This window comes from Rhinoraja longicauda, chromosome 2 (assembly GCF_053455715.1).
Source record: "Rhinoraja longicauda isolate Sanriku21f chromosome 2, sRhiLon1.1, whole genome shotgun sequence".
NCBI classification, from domain to species: domain Eukaryota; kingdom Metazoa; phylum Chordata; class Chondrichthyes; order Rajiformes; family Arhynchobatidae; genus Rhinoraja; species Rhinoraja longicauda.
Window position 1 is genome coordinate 87,116,019 of NC_135954.1, and position 16,800 is coordinate 87,132,818.

At 39.8% G+C, this 16,800-nt stretch overlaps 1 protein-coding gene across 1 annotated transcript in view; it reads right to left on the reverse strand.

The window, feature by feature from the left end:
• Positions 1-2,212: 2,212 nt before the first annotated feature.
• Positions 2,213-16,800, reverse strand: part of LOC144606532 (putative acyl-CoA dehydrogenase 6) — a 36,875-nt gene continuing 22,287 nt past the window's right edge. The window contains exons 5-9 of the mRNA XM_078422780.1: positions 14,804-14,971; positions 11,212-11,385; positions 8,354-8,515; positions 6,567-6,717; positions 2,213-5,832 (exon numbers count right to left, since the gene is read on the reverse strand). Coding sequence (XP_078278906.1) covers positions 5,739-5,832; positions 6,567-6,717; positions 8,354-8,515; positions 11,212-11,385; positions 14,804-14,971 — 749 coding nt within the window. The 3' untranslated portion in view covers positions 2,213-5,738. The remainder of the gene's footprint in view (positions 5,833-6,566; positions 6,718-8,353; positions 8,516-11,211; positions 11,386-14,803; positions 14,972-16,800) is intronic.

Genomic DNA, 16,800 nt, shown 5'->3' on the forward strand with positions numbered 1-16,800 from the left:
GCCTCCTCCGCGGTCACCACCGCTGTCCTCCGCACCCCCACCCCCACTCCCGCAGCGAGACTACAACTCCCAGAGCTCTCCGCCTGCATCCGCCTCCACGCTCCAAAATTCCCCAGGGCCCTGCTATTCACTGTATGTTCGGCCCTGGTTTAACTTCTCAAAATGCATAACTTTGCATTTGTTTGAATTAAATTCCATCTGTTTCTAACTTTGGCTGCTTTTCCAGATGATCTAGGTCCTGTTGTAAAACAACCTGCTTCACTGTCCACCTCAGCACCAATTTTGATATCATTCATAAGCTTACTATTCATGCTACCTCCATTCTCCAACAAAGTGGTAACATATAAATGGACCCAGCATTGATCACAGACCTCCAGTCTGAAAAATAAGTATTCACTACCACTCTTTCAGTCCTTCTAACAAGCCAATTTTCTATCCAATTGGCTAGCTAACCCTAGATCCCATGTGATCTCACCTTCTGGACCAATTTACCATATTGGTACCAATTTACCATCTTGTTAAAACCTTGCTGAAGTCTAGGTAGTTCAAGGTCAGTTTATTGTCACATGTGCCAATTAAGGTTACCATACAGCCATACTAAGTGAAAAGCAACAAGACACACAGCCGCATTTAAATAAAATTTAACATAAACATCCACCACAGCAGCTCCCCAAATTCCTCACTATGATGGAAGATAATAAAGTCCAATCTTCTCCCTCTTCATTCTCCCATGGTCGGGGCTGTCGAATCATCCGCAGTCAGGGCCATCAAAGCTCCCACAGTCGGCGATCCAAAACCTTGTCAGGGTGATCGAAACTGCCGCGTCGAAAAGGTTGAAACTCTCCACAGCTTGGAGTTCCCAAATCGGTCCCTAACGCAGGCTCCACAATGTTAAAATCCACTGGCCCATGGTTGGAGCTCTCCACAGTCGATCCCCAGCAAAGGGATCGCAAGCTCCACAATGGTAAGTCCGCACCGTGCCCACTGTTGAAGGCACCGCGTCGGTCTCCAGGAAAGGCCTCGCCATTCCACGATGTTAGGCCATAGTGGGGACGGAGATACGATACGGGGGGAAAATCGCATCTCTGTCGAGGTAAGAGATTGAACCTAAGAGTTTAGGTTAATGGTAATAACTGTGACATAGAATACGCTTTTCCAAAGGATAGGATAGGATAGGCTGCTGGTTTTTAATTTTAGATATTGGTCGCATGCTTCATTTGGCACATTACCAATTAAAAGGTTTTGTAAAAGAAATTTGGTTGAAATGCATAATCCCACAACCAGGATCCCTGCACCTCTTAGAAACAACCAGTGCTGCTTATAACAAGTTGAAGATAAAGCAATATATAAAGCAAATTGTGGATTCTGTAACAGCCACCTTTGATGAAGCAATGCCTGAAATTAAAGCAAAGCTCTGTAATTAATCAACTGCCCAACCTCCCTCCCCAGCACCTTTCAGATTTGTGCTGTGAAGTCATGTCAGGTACCAGGGAATCAATGTTCCATCCATAGTAGAAGGTCCAGATGCAGAAATGCTTGTGTTGTGCACCATAATAGCATTTCACAATAGAAGCATAATAGAAGCTAGTTTCTTCCACTTTGCAGTTAATTTTTCCAATAAAACAGGAATTATTATGGAAGGCCATTCAATCCATCAAGTCCATCCTAATTAAATTCTCTTTGGATAATCCTACCATTTTTGGCTCCCTCTTCCTTGCAAGCTAATTTAACCTTTTGTCAGAGAATCGAATAGTCTTCTGTGTAATAGATACTTAGGATAACTGGGAACTCAAAGCATTATGACCTTAGATAAAAAGTCTAACACTACCGGCTGAAACAACCAGGTTCCCAACAATAAATGTGTTGGAAACAAAGTTTTAAAAAAAGACAATTAATTTTCTAAATTGGAGTCCGTGGAAATAATGAAGTAGTTTAACTTAGCATCATGTTCGGCACAGACATTGTGTTCCTGTGCTCTACTGCTCTATGTTAAGAGTAAAATTGTTAGCAACTGTATAAGATTCCCACTCTGGTATGAGCAGTCAGACTGTTTGTCTGAAATACTTAGATTATGTTTGAAATATTTAACTAAATGCCCCCATCCAAAAATTTTAAAAATGGGTTCTTTTTTTACTTTATTTGAGAAGAGGAATAAGTACACAACCATTGTTTTCTTTATTTACCAACAAATTTTAATAGAACTTAATGCATGTTGAATGTACATTCATTTGAAATTTTCACTAAAAAAACATGCTATTTGTTAATTAGATTGTATGACATTGCAATGTTATTAATGCCTCCCACATAAAATCACTGATCTTTGAAAAACATGAATCCAATGTTAATACAAAACAACCTTTGTACTGAAGAAACGCAATGCAATTTCTGAGTTTCATTCAGCCTTACTATTAAAATATATTAGCATAGTATGATTCTTCAGTAGACCATAAATGTAGTCAAAGTAGTGTTTAAATGAGATAAATGCAGGAGCTTTGATGTAAATGAACCCTCTGATTGCATTTGTACATATTTTGAAATATTGATTGACCAGCACAGTCAAAATAAGAACTGGCTCTGACTAATTGCATTTCTCTTTCATGCATTTGTTTTGATTAGGTCTTTTTATCTGAAATGAGTCAAATTTCAGAAATATAATTTGATGAGATTTTTGCAGAAAGAATACTTATTTGTAGAAAAGCTCATGACACGGGCAACATTGAAGTATAATAGAGTCATAGAGTGATACAGTGTGGAAACAGGCCCTTGGGCCCAACTTGCCCAATATGTCCCAGCTACACTAGTCCAACCTGCCTGCGCTTATGCCTGCGCTTGGTCCATATCCTTCCAAACCTGTCCTATCCATAATACCGCATACTCATAGTTGCGTTTTGAAAGGTTGATCTGGGCTTAGAACATAAAACAGTACCACAGGAACAGGCCTTCAGGCCACAATGCTTGTGCGGAACATAATGCCAAGAACCGCCATTATCTGCCTGCACATAATCCATATCCCCCCCCCTCCCTTGCATATTCATGTGCCTATCAAAAAGTCTCTTAAATGCCACTATAGTATCTGCCACCACCACCAGTCCCCACAGAGTATTCCAGCCATTCACCATCTTCTGTGTAAAGAACGTGCCCTGCACATCTCGTTTAAACTACGTCTCTTTCATCTTAATGCCCTCTAGTATTTGATATTTCCTTCTAGGGAAATAGGTTCTGACTGTATGCCCTGTCAGTGCCTCTCATTATTTTATATATTTCTATCAGGTCTTCCCACAGCCTCCGGCATTCCAGAGAAAACAATCCAAATCCATGCAACTTCTCCATACATGAAGCAAGCATCCTTCTTTACCACTCTTTCTACTCTATTAATTTTCAGGGAGTTATTCGCTTGGAACCCAAGATCCCTCAGTACATCAATGCTGTTAAGGATCATATCATTAATTGTATATTTTCCTCTTGCACTCAATCCCCCAAAGTGCAGCACCTCATACTTGCTTGGATTAAACTCCACCTGCCATTTCTCCACCTATTTCTGTAGCTGATCTATATCCCAGTTAATTTGACAGCCTTCCTAACAGTCCACAACCCCAGCAATCTTGGTGTCATCTGCAAGATTACTAACCAACCCATCTACATTTACCACCATCATTTATATACATATCACAAACAACAGAGGTCCCTGCAAAACTCCACTGGTCAGTCATCCAGCCTGAACATTGTCCTCTATCAGTAAGCCAATCCTGGCCATATGACCAAGTCACTGTTAATCCAGGGCATCTTAATCTTCTGATCACCCTACCATGGGACTTCTTGAACCATTATCATTCATTACCCTCTCATGCTGTCCATTAGGTGTAATTGATGCAATTGTTCCGGTGAACGTCCCATAAAGGTACCAATGATAAGTTTAAACTATTTTGTTAGGCCATTTCAGGAGACAAATGCCAACCACATTGTGGGGTTTTTTCCGGTCGAGACATGGTCAAGATCAGAAGTTTCATTGCACTGCAGATTAACAGTGAATCAGTTTTAAAGTTTTATAAATATCCATTGGATTTATGGTCATTTTATTTTATTTCAGTCATTTATAAAGAATTTGCATTTAATGGCACTGCCCACTGTCCTTTCCCATCAGTTTAAAAACTGCAGCATCTTTATTTGCGCAGTTAATGTCTCTACTCTCGCAGATAACGACTAAAGCCCTCATCCTTATATTTGCTGTTCTCATGTCAATTGCTCGAATGTGCTTCCTTCTTCTGCCATAAATAATTAATAATGTTGCATATTAGGATATTTTGTATTAAAAAGGTACCATATAAGTTTTGTTGCATCACTTTGTGGGAGCTTCCTGTGAAAACTAAATCACATGTTGACTGTGTTGCAAGAGTAATAACACTTCAGAAAAGTATTTTGTTGGTTGTAAAGCAGTTTGTGATGTGCAAAGGTCATCAAATGACTCAATTTAGCCAAATCTCAGAGGGGAAAAAAGGTATCAACAGAAAGGAAAATAACAAGCATATCAGACAACATCTGAGAAAGAAAGAGAGCCAATGTTTCAGGTCAATGACCTTCCATCAGAACAGGTTTGCAGTTTCCTGCGCTCATTTCAGAGTCCCAATGACAGAGAAACAAATAAAAGCTAACCCGTAATAAAATCTTGCTTTCCACATACTTCCACCTGAGGGCAAATGTCTTTAATAATCATTCTTAAATCGAGAAGTTAAAAAAAAGAAAACAGCTGGGAAGTCAATACCATAATTGTTACATTTAGGTCTTATGAGCTGGTATGTTTTGTCAAGCAATGAACTGATAATATTCCAAATTTGTTCAGGGTGTTATATTTTGCAAGTTTAACTTGCTATCAGAACTTTGACCTAGCACTGGAGTTGCTTGGTTAGCCACCTACTCTCCTTCAGGACTCAGGACCTGGTCCCAGATTGGATGCCAGCCATTTTGAGCGTTAACTTTCACAAACTGAATGGAGTCATTCTCCAACATTACGCTCTTGTAATAAATACCATTGAGCTTAAGGAGACCCCCAAACTGAGCAAGCAAAAAAAATTTTTTTCAAACAAGGTAAAATGTGAGGTTTAAGGCACTTCCGTCTGTGCCAGCTCTTAGCTGGAAGAATTTAAAGGATATTTAAATAGTCAGCTTCCTTTCCATAAAACAAAAAAATGTTCAGATTCAATAATTATGTATTTATCTGGACTGTGGCTTCTCTCTCAATTTAACCAGTCAGAATTTTAAACTTAAGACTTCTACAAATGACTCTTTTTATTTCATTCTGTCTAAAGCCCACATAATTAAAAAATCTATGAAATTACTTTTGACTTTATTATGCGAGTTGGAATAGCCCAAATGATTCATAACTCATAATCCCTCACTTTTGGTATAACATACTACTACATATTGAGAGCCAGGTGTAAGTGCTTTGAAAAGGAGGTTATGCTTCCTCTTCAAGTATGAAGTTAAGTCAGGAATTAAACCAGATAAAAATTATTATTATTCCTTTATGTCTTGCAAAATTTAATACAAGTGAAATGATCTTTCACGATTAAGGCAACATCATTGTAGAAAAGACTGTGTATCATACAGTACAGAATTTACAAACATTACTTTATATTTGTTTTGTAAATGTTTCATGAAATCATGAAATGTCACAGAATACGAAAAATAATTAATGCAATCAAATTTCATGTCCGTGTTAATTTAGCTATTGTTTTCACTGATTATTTCTTTTCAGGAAAGGTTCCCATATATTTGCATATGATAGACAACATAACTTCATCTGCACCACCTCCAATTGACATCAATCTCATATCCCTTAAGGAAAAGAATAAGAAAATAATCAGTTATTTGTTGACTGCATACAAAACATGATGAAAGTGTAGCCATGCAAAATAACGAGCCAAAATGTATTGCTTTCACTCTCTCCAATATTTACCTGTTGAAAATCTTACATTGCCAGTTTTCTGGTTGAAACGGGATGTAATGTGGTGAGAGGTGCTTTACCCAAGTGCATTGCATAAGGGCCATAAAATAAAGTACTGGCACCAGCACAGGAATGCTCCGTATAATTGCAATGAAATGATATTGAATTTGCAATTCATTTGTCAAATCAAAACTACTATTTACGGCTCTTTTTAAAGCATCAATAAAAGGCATCACTTGTATTTATTCTAATACCCTTGTTAAAATCCATTATGTCATTTTGTCTGGAGATTAAATTTTTTATGCCACAACTATTCCTTGATTCCTTCAAAACATTCTGATTTTTGTGTTTAGAAGATAGCATTATTTTTCTGGGTCTCTGCAATGCAATGTACCTGATTTTCCCTGCATATAAATCTGAGTCATAAGGTAGTTCATAGTAAAATGAAATTAGTGATTTTAATGATGATTTATACACTTCACAACTCCTAGTTCATTGCTGAAATATCTTAATTTTAAAGATTTCATTTTACTGAATATATTATTTTGCTTAAAGGTTTCCTTTAAAGTGGAAAAAAAACATGATTAAACTCAGTTCATTCGTGTATTTGAAATGTTTTACTTACCTGTACAGTCTGCTGACCAACACTTCATTAGTAAAACCCATTCCTCCCCAGAATTGGAGACAACTATCAGCAACCTCACGAACTAGGCGGCCTGCTTTCAACTTCGCCATTGAGGCTAATTTGGTGACATCGTGTCCTTGAATATATTGAGCTGAATAAAGAAAGTCAAGTTAATTTAATTTTGATTGTAATTTTGATTGTAATTATAGACTTTTCTTTGACCGGATAGGGCACAAACAAAAGCTTTACAATGTATCTTGGTACACGTGACAATAAATAAACTAAACTAAAATCTAATAAAGTGTGCTGGTTTAAAAACAGTGCTAGTGGTGAGGAGAAGGTTTAACATTCCATTACACCCAAGAGGTGACATTAGGTGAAATGTCACTGTAGGAACCATTTATGCTTAATTCAATTACTGTCATTGTGTTGTGGCTATGTTTTAATGTTTCTAGTTTATTTCCTTTTTGCCTGCTTGTGGGTGTGACTTAATGCATAATAGGGTGTCTAGATGGGAGGTGGCTAGCGTGGCGACAGAGGTTGTGGGTCAGTTTAGGCTCGGAGGATGGTGAGCATACAGTTCTTTACCACGCGCTCGTACCGGTTATATTTGTAAGAACCACACGGTAATAACTACAAGAATTCTGAGATATTGTTAGAAGAAGAAACAGTTGATAAAGTACGGAAAGTGATGAATTACTCTATGATTTGTGCTACTATAATAAAAACCAATTAATGAAGAAAAGGACGTTTGAAGATTCGTTTTGTCATATCAGGGTGCGACATGTGCGTAAGCTATAACTACATTTCATCCCCGAGTAGTAATGGCTATCGAAGTAGGACTTTGAGATGGTATAGAAACTGCCATTACAGTCACCTCATTCCCAATGCCTCAGACAAACTCTAACTTGAGTTCTTTGCAACATGTATGAATCATGAATGTTGTAACATATTTTTTATAACGAGTACCATTGCTTATTTTTTATAACGAGTAATAACAGGAACACGTATATGCCCCTGATGAATCCAGCAATTTAATGAATAGTATTATTGTGTCAGACATGACAAACAATAATTCAGTGTTGTACTTTAATAAATTATTTAAACTGTCTCATGAGTAGGGTATTAAAAAATGTTTATCGATCTTGTAGGAAGAAACTATTCCCTTTTAAAGACAATTAAAATTAACACACAAAATTGTAAGCTTGGCAGAGAGGAGGATTAGACAGTTGGATTAACTAGCATTTATTTCAATACAAGAGGCCCGACAGGTAAAGCAGAAACACTCAGGGTGTGGGGTAGGACGTTATAATCATTACAGAAACCTGGCTCAGGACGGTGGGGGGAATAGGACTAGTACCTTAATGTTATAGAGTACAAGCACTATAGGCGAGATAGAGGTTGGGGTAATAGAGAAAAGAGAGGTGTTTCATTAATTAAGGATAATATCACGGCAGTCAGGCTAAAGATGATCACCTTGCTGGGATTGTACTTTCGGCACCCAAATAGTCAAAGGAAATTAGAGAAACAAATATGCCGGGAGATTATACGCTGCAAAACTAATAGGGTTGTCATAGTAAGGGATTTTAACCATCCTAATTTAAACAGGGACTGCCATTGTGTCAAGGCCTTAGATAGGGTGGAATTTGTCAAGTATGTTCAGGAAAGTACTCACAAGTATTCACACTGTCCTTTTAAAATTAAAACCACATTAACTGAAATTCACTCAACTGAAATAATACTGTTTGAATTTGGAAATAAATATTTGAGTTACTAAAACTTCTTACCAACAGAACGATAAAGAAGAGAACGAACAAGTTCAATTTCGGTCTCAAGTTCAGCAAGGCGAAAGTGCACTGTCTGGTTATGCAACACAGGTTGGTCAAAAATTTTACGTTGTCGTGTATATTCAATTGTTTCCTGTATGATGTTCTGCATTGGAGCCAAAGCTGAAAAGAGGAAAAAAAAAAGTAAGCAGCCAGGTAACTACATGCCTCCAAGTCTTCAATCAATGGGAGATAAGTTAATGGAAGAGATGTTGAGAATTAATCTACAGAACATTCTGGTGGAAGAACCTACATATGGAAAGACAAGGAACAGATCAGCATGCCTTTGTATGGGGATACTGTCTGACTCATTTAACTGAATTTTCTGAATTGATGAATGAACATAATGATCTGGGTAGTACAGTTGATAAAATCTACTAGGACCAGTATGGACTGACATGGTCCCATTTGGATGGCTGATCCAAAAGGTAAGAGCGCTAAATTGGGTCAGAAATTGGCTTGGTAATGGGGCAGAGGGTGATAGATATGGGTCACCTTTTTGAATCACAGCCTGAGATCAGTGATGTACCACAGGATTCGGTGCTGAGACCATTGCCTCTAAGATCTCTTACTTTTTGCTTAACCTTGACTTCTGCTCTATTGGTGATGACTGAGCCCTCAATCGATACTCGGATTTCATGCACTACCTCTCTCATTCATTTTCCTCCCAGCCAAAACAAGGATAGAGCTCCTCATTTTTGACTCCACCATCCTCAACATTCTATACAGTATCAATAAATCTCTTAAATGCCATTAATCACATCTGCCTCAAACACCACCCTGAGTAGCACAATCCAGGCACTCACCTTTCTCTCCGTGAAATAAACCTGCCCCACACATCTCCTTTAAAATTTGCCCCTATCACCTTACAGCTATGCCCTCTAGTATTTGATTTTTCCATCCTGGGAAAAAGGTTCTGACTATCTACTCTATCTATGCCTCTCATAACATTATATACAGTTGAACACCGATTTTCCAGCAAGTGATGGACCACCCACCCCCATAATCTAGACAAAATTACGAGTGCTTAGTTGAAATTCCCTGAGTGGCCAAAGATGGCATTGTGAGTGACGAGCGGTCTTATCGGTCATGTCCCTCCATTATGAAGGAATCAACTATGCTCTCATTCTTCACTCCTAACTGTTTTGCAATACAGTAAAACCTCATTTTAACAACCTCCTTATAATAGATATTGGATATCGCGGACGAACCTGCTGGCACATCCCCGGCCTGCACCGTATCCCCGCCTGTTTAGACCCCCAAATCCAATCACACTCACGATTCACAAGGTGCACCAGTGAGCCCTTCATCACCCACTGAAAGGACAAAAAGTGCTGGAGTAATTCAGCGGGACAGGATCTCTGGAGAACATGGATAGTTGACATTGAGGAATGGCTGTGGGGTCGGGAGGAAGGGTCATAGGTTAGGAGGAGATTACAGGGGGGAGGGGAGGAGGGGGCACAGTCATCATTCTGGTAAACCTCCTCTGCACCCTTTCCAAAGTCTCCACATCCTTCCTGTAATGGGACGATGAGAACTGCACTCAATACCCTAAATGTGGCCCAACCAAAGTCCTATAAAGTTGTATGATGACTTCCTGACTCATATTCATAGCTCCAATCTTTGAACGCAAGATAACCATATGCCGGATTAAACCCCATCTTCCCATCTTTCTCCCCTGCGAACACAGGAGATGCAGCATCTGATCTTTGACCTTACACCTTCCCACCCTCCAGGAACCCAAACAGTCTTTCCAGATGAAGAAAATTCACTTGCACGTCAACCACGACTCTACAGGAAGCAGTGTTGCATTTATTGCTCATTTTGAGGTCTTCACATCCAAGAAACAACGCACAGTCTGGGGAGACCACTTTGCTGAACACCTTCCTTTGGTCAGTAAAAGGAGTAGTCCATAAAAACCTCTGCTCTACATGCATTAGAAAATTCTTAAGGTTTGAGTTAGCACTTATTAATAATTATCAGGTCACCAGTTCTGGCTGGTAACCTAATTAACAGTGCATTTTCAACTGGTGGTCAGCTTGTTTACCAAAGACTTACTAGATTTTAAAAGGAAAATTGCCCAATCACTGAATACCACACTTTGTGCACTAAGTGCTGGTGTAACTCAGTGGGTCAGGCAGCATCTCTGGAGGACATGGAAACATTGCCAGTCTGAAGAAAAGTCGAACCTGAAATATAGCCTATCCCTGTTCTCCAGAGATGCTACCTGACCTGCTGAGTTACTCTAGCAATGTGTGTGGGTTTTTTTTGTAAATCAACATCTGCAGTTCCCCGTGTACAGGCAGTTACACAGTCTGATGTCCATGCCACCTGCAGTGTTTGTCAGCAAAAAAAACCTTGTCTATATGGGAAAGCCTTCTGATGTTCCAAAATTGTGATCTTTATCAAATTACACAATTCAAGAAAACACGAAGCTTAATAAATTACACAACACAATTCAACCCGTGTAACAGTAAATGTTTAAAGCAACCTGAAAAATAATAAATAATTTTTAAATTCTTCTTTGAAGAATCTTTTGAGGTTAATATTTTCCTGTCATTGCTGTTGAATTTCCGATTAACTAAATGCATTTTTTTCTGATTTGTAAATGCACCCCCTTTTATGCTTAGAATTATACTTGGAATGTTTCACATTACCTTAACTGCAGCATTCCCTTTTAATTTGCTACGGTTGTTCTCTCATTGTTTTGAAAGACATTTCAAGAAGTTATAACTCAAGATCCCAACTTTTGTTCCCCACCTTGCACTAAAGTCCCACTAAAGCCATCTAATCTGCAGTTGTACAGCAAAACTACTTACATCCTGCAGCTCCCCACATTCGTTCTTCTTGGAATTGCAACATCTGGTAGGTGAAGCCCATTCCTTCCTCTCCAATGAGATACTTTGTTGGAACCCTGACGTCTTCAAAAAAGACCTCTGCCGTATCAGATGATCTCATGCCCAACTTATCGATCTTTCTAGCCACATTAATTCCTGGAAAATATTATATATATTAGCTAATTTAATCACAAAGCATTTTGAATTTCATTTCCTGTACTGAAGAAATGTCTTTTTTACTAAGAATAATGAGTAGTAGTACTTAGTCAACCAATCAATCAATTACATATTTCAAGTTGCAGACTTCTCTGCAAATGTAAGCTCATAACCTTCGCTAACACCTCCATGCAATGCCGATATGTCTTCAAAATCTTGCTCAGTGGACATAAAATGTTTAATGCTTCTATCAGATCATTGTGAAGTTTCAAGGCAATGAATGCAAATACAGTGGCAGTTTGAGTGGTCAATGACCATTCTGAGTTTTCTCAAAATAATCTTTTACTAAAATAGCAACTGTATAAACCACATCAGCGAAAACATTATGACCACCTGCCTAATATGCTGTTGGTCCTCCGTGTGCCGCCAATAACAGTGCCCACCCATCGAGGCATGGACTCTACCAGACCCCTGAAGATGTCCTGTGGTATCTGGCACCAAAACATGAGCAGCAGATTCTTCAAGTCCTGTAAGTTGCGAGGTGGAGCCGCCATGGATCGGACCTGTCGATCCAGCACATCCCACAGACAGGCATGTGAGTGAGGTAAAAAAAAGAGGAAAAGAGCCGAGCGCTTGCGCGAGGCGTACAACGGGGGTTAAAAAAATTGAACATTTTTGAAAATGTACACAAAAATTACATTTCAAGCCAATTTTAATGCATTTCAAAGAACAAACATACACTATAAAATAATGTGAATGTCACTGTATACTAATAACATTTTTGAAAATGTACACACAAAATTACGTTTCAAGCCTCTTTTAATGCATTTCAAAGTAAAAACAGACACTACAAAATAATGTGAATGTCACTGTATACTAATAACATTTTGAAGTAAATTTGCACATTAATTGATAATCAGCCCAAAAAGGTGGTAATTGGCTTTTCTGCTGTGTTTTATATTTTACCCCGTCTTCATTAATTAATTTAGTTACATAATCTTGCACTTAAATTTAATATTTACTCATTACAGTTCCACCACTGATTTTCTGGCACTCTTAGTTCCAGAGCTTTGCTGGTTTATCTAGCTGGCTCCAGCTGGGCTGGAGTTCCAGAGCCCCAGCCGCAGGTTGCAAATTCAACCCACCGATCGGCCATGGAATTCACGATGAGGTCGAGATTGGCTGCCTTGCCCAGCCTAGGTGTCACATTTTCGGGGAGATTTCCAGGGCGCCAGGGGATTTCTCGCGGTACCCCTAGCGACCTCTAGCGGCCGAATTGACAAATTGGCCATGGAAGTCCTGATGAGATTGAGATTGGCTGCCTTGCCCAGCCGAGGTGCCACATGTTCGGGGAGACTTCCAGAGCGCACGGGAGGGATTTCTTGCGGAACCTCTAGCGGAACTCTAGTGTTCATTACAAATCTATACATGGTTTTTTATTCTTTCTTTTTTTTAATCCGATTTCTCTGTTTATTTGGCAAAGTAAAAAATGCGGAAATCATGCAAAAAGCACGGAAAATGGATTTTAAAAATGCTGAAATCCGCAGAAACGCGGAAAATTCACATGCCTGCAGATGCTCAATCGGATTGAGATCTGGAGAATTTGGAGGCTAGGGCAACACCGTGAACACTTCATCATGTTCCTCAAACCATTCCCAAACAATGTGCAGTGTGGCAGGGCACATTATCCTGCTGAAAGAGGCCACTGCCATCAGGGAATACCATTGCCATGAAGGGGTGTACCTGGTCTGCAACGATGTTTAGGTTGGTGACACGTGTCAAATTGACGTCCACATGAATGGCCAGACCCAGGGTTTCCCAGCAGAACATTGCCCAGAGCATCACACTCCCTCCACCGGCTTGTCGTCTTCCCACAGTCGATTCGGACCAGATGGGATAGCCTTCGTTGCCCTCGCACATCGATGAGCCTTGGGCGCCCAACACCCTGTCGCCGGTTTGTAGTTTGTCCCTCCTCAGACCAGTCGGTAGGAACTCACCACTGCTGACCGGGAGCACCCCACAAGCCTTGCCATTTCAGAGATGCTCTGACCCAGTCATCTGGCCATAACAATTTGGCCCATGTCAAAGCCGCTCAGGTCTTTACTCCTGCCCATTTCTCCTGCATCCAATACATCAACTTCAAGAACTGACTGTTCACTTGCTGCCTAATATATCCCACCCCTTGACAGGTGCCATTGTAACAAGATAACCAATGTTATTCACTTCACCTGTCAGTGGTCATAATGTTTTGGCTGATCGGTGTGTATTACATCTGAAACATGAGTTATAGCGCTTCCTAATGGACCAAGTTACTTCAAGTACTTATAAAGAGTACAGTAAACCCTCGTTATAACTGACCATGGGGGGGGGCGTCCATTATTGCCGATTGTTCACTATGATCGAGTAAGGGATTACTGAGTAATAGAATATCGTTGTATAAGTAGTAGAAACCAAGAACTGCAGATGTTGGTTAATACACAAAAAGACACAAAGTGCTGGAATAACTCAACAGGTCAGACAGCATCCCGTGGAAGTTGTGTGGGCCGGCAATAGATCCAGCCTGGAAGTATCTGGGGAGGTAGCGCTGCCTGGCAGTGAAGGTCGTAGGTGCAGCATGGTTGTGGCTGGGAAGGCGGTGCAGGCCAGGGATGCCGTTGGCAAACCCGGCCTGGATGTAGCCAGGGAGGCGGTGTGGGCCAGGGCTGACGTTGGCAGTCCGGCCTGATGGTGAAGGTCAGTAGGTATAACCAAAAAACATTATAAAGAGCCTATAATTATGAGGGTTTACTGTATTTCACTAAACTGATAATGCAGGACTTGGTGTGAGAACAGGAAGAACAGGTGGGGTCAATGACTAGTACAGGGACTGTGTTTGAACTGTTGGTGAACTGTCTTCTCACTTGCTGCTCTCAAAGTAAGGTGCACTCCCCTCATATTGGTGTTTCTCTATGTACTCCACTATTAGTTTGCTTAATTGTGATTTGTTTCTTTAAGAGGAAGGATGTAGATCAACCACATTTATCTCTGTCAATGTGACCTTCACCACATGTCTTAAGCATGATACACATTCCACCATGCAGTCCAGTCCGGGATTTGAGTAGCACTGCAGCCACTGATACAGCCTGCTCGTCCCTTTAGTTTGGTAGTCTGTAAGCTGATATGAGGAGTGCAACATTATGTATTGTTCACTCTACATGGGTTTCAATAAATGCTTTGTGGTTCACCTAATACTTTGCAATAGATTGATTACAAAACAGGTAACAACATTAAGGAGGTCATTTTCATATTTAACAAGTGTGGGTCAAATGGTTCACAGAATATCTCTGATGTTCATCTATTTGTTAGCATGTAAGAATCTCATTACTCCATTTTGGAACATATGACAATAAAACACTCTTGACTTGACTCCAATTCTCACCTGGTAATTTCATGGGCAGACATATGAGAGACTTGCTTTTGTGAAGAGGCCCATTACTGGTGTTTGCGAGAAGACACATCCAGTCAGCTTGACAACCATTAGTTATCCACATTTTTCCTCCATTTATTATATAGTCATCCCCATCCTTGACAGCTTTTGTCTTGATATCTGCAAGGATGAATAAACATTTAAGATAGGAAATGCAATTGAATAAGATTTAGAAAATATGTTGATCCAAAACTTGGTGTAAATTAAAAATATTCCTTGAAACAAAAATATCAGCTGGATTTCAATGGACGAGGAATTTACATTTTGGGAAATAAACTCAAGTATGCCTATCGCTCCATCCCTCTCCCTCACTTCAACCAGTCCGATCATCTGTCGATGCTTCTCCTGCTGGCTTGCAGAGACTGAAGAGGAGGTACCATTGAAAAGAGGAGTGCAACAGTGGTCTGAGAAGGCCAAGGTTCTACTTCAGAACAGCCTTGTTGGTGGATTGGAACATATTAAAGACCTTTACATCCAGCCCAAATGAGTATATCCCAGTTGTCACCAGTTTTATCAAGAAATCTGTGGACAACCTTGTTCCAACAAAGCCAACTGCGGCCTATCCTAACCAGAAACCTTGGGTGAAGAGAGAGATTAATTCTCTACTAAAGTCCTTATCCGAGACTTTTAAGGAGGACTAGACCAAGTGGACCAGTTGGGCCCAAACCTCTCCTGCATTGATGCAGCACCCTCTCCTCCCCCTCCCCTCTCCCCCCCTCCCCCCTCCTCCCCTCTCTCTCTACCTCAACCCCCCTTATCCTCCCTCCCTCTCTTCCCTCCCTCCCTAGGAGATACATTTAAATTTTAAAATGTGAATAACTTAAAAAATATAACACCGATTTCAAAGAAACTTCTTCCATTGGCACCGATGGTGAGTAAGGTAATTAAATACAACAATAACTAAAAGAACAAGTGCAAAACAACAGTAAAATGCCATTGATTTGCTCAATTTATATTTCAATTGGAACTATATTGAAGCAAATAGACCAGTGTGGTTACTATCTATATACTAAAGTCTCGTTTGTTTGTTTGTTTGTTTGTTCCTGAACTACAGCCAAAACGGTACACGATAGTGCAACAATTTTAGGCCCACCTTACTCACCATCTAATGGTGCTAATGGAAGAAGTTTCATTGAAATCGGTGTTACATTTTTAAAGTTATTCACATTTTAAAGTTTAAATCAATCTCCTCGGGAGGGAGGAGAGGATAAGGGGTGTTGAGGGGGGATGGGGGAGGAGGGGGTGGGGAAGGGGGGAGGGGGAAGGGAGGAGGGGGAGGGGGGAAGGGGAAGGGGGAGGGGTTACTGCACCAATGCAGGAAAGGTTTGAGCCCAATGGGTCCACTTGGTCTAGTATACTGTAAGTATATCAAGTTAAGCTAAATATTTATTTTCCCTTTGAAGAATGCAGCCCATTTTTCCAAATGATGAGTTCCTCAGCCAGCTTAGTGGTATCATTGCTGTTCGTTAACAACAAATTGCTTGGTGTTCAATGAAAGAGGGCTTTGCTTCACATCTGACCACAAAATACAGGCTATTTTCTTTCTAAAATCTTAGCTATAGACTGCCCAAATCATTCTTATTTCTCTGAGCTGAGAAGTAATTTTTACATTTATTTGAAACACTGAAAATGAAAAAAATGCACCAATATATTACAATGGGTCTAATATGTTTTCAAGACCAACTCTGGAGCTATTACATCTTATCAAACCAAAATATATTTAGACAGAATACAACCAAAACTAAACAATTTAATTCCCCAATCTTACTATTTCTCCTCTCATCTTTGTATGCTTTCTCTGTCTATTTATTAATATTCATTTTCTGCCTCAAAGTTGAAGGGTCAGGGGTGATTTTTAAAATCTGATAGACCGGAAGAAATGGAATGGATATGTTTTCGATGAAATGTCTATAATATTCATGTAAAAAGATATTTGAACAACTTTATCT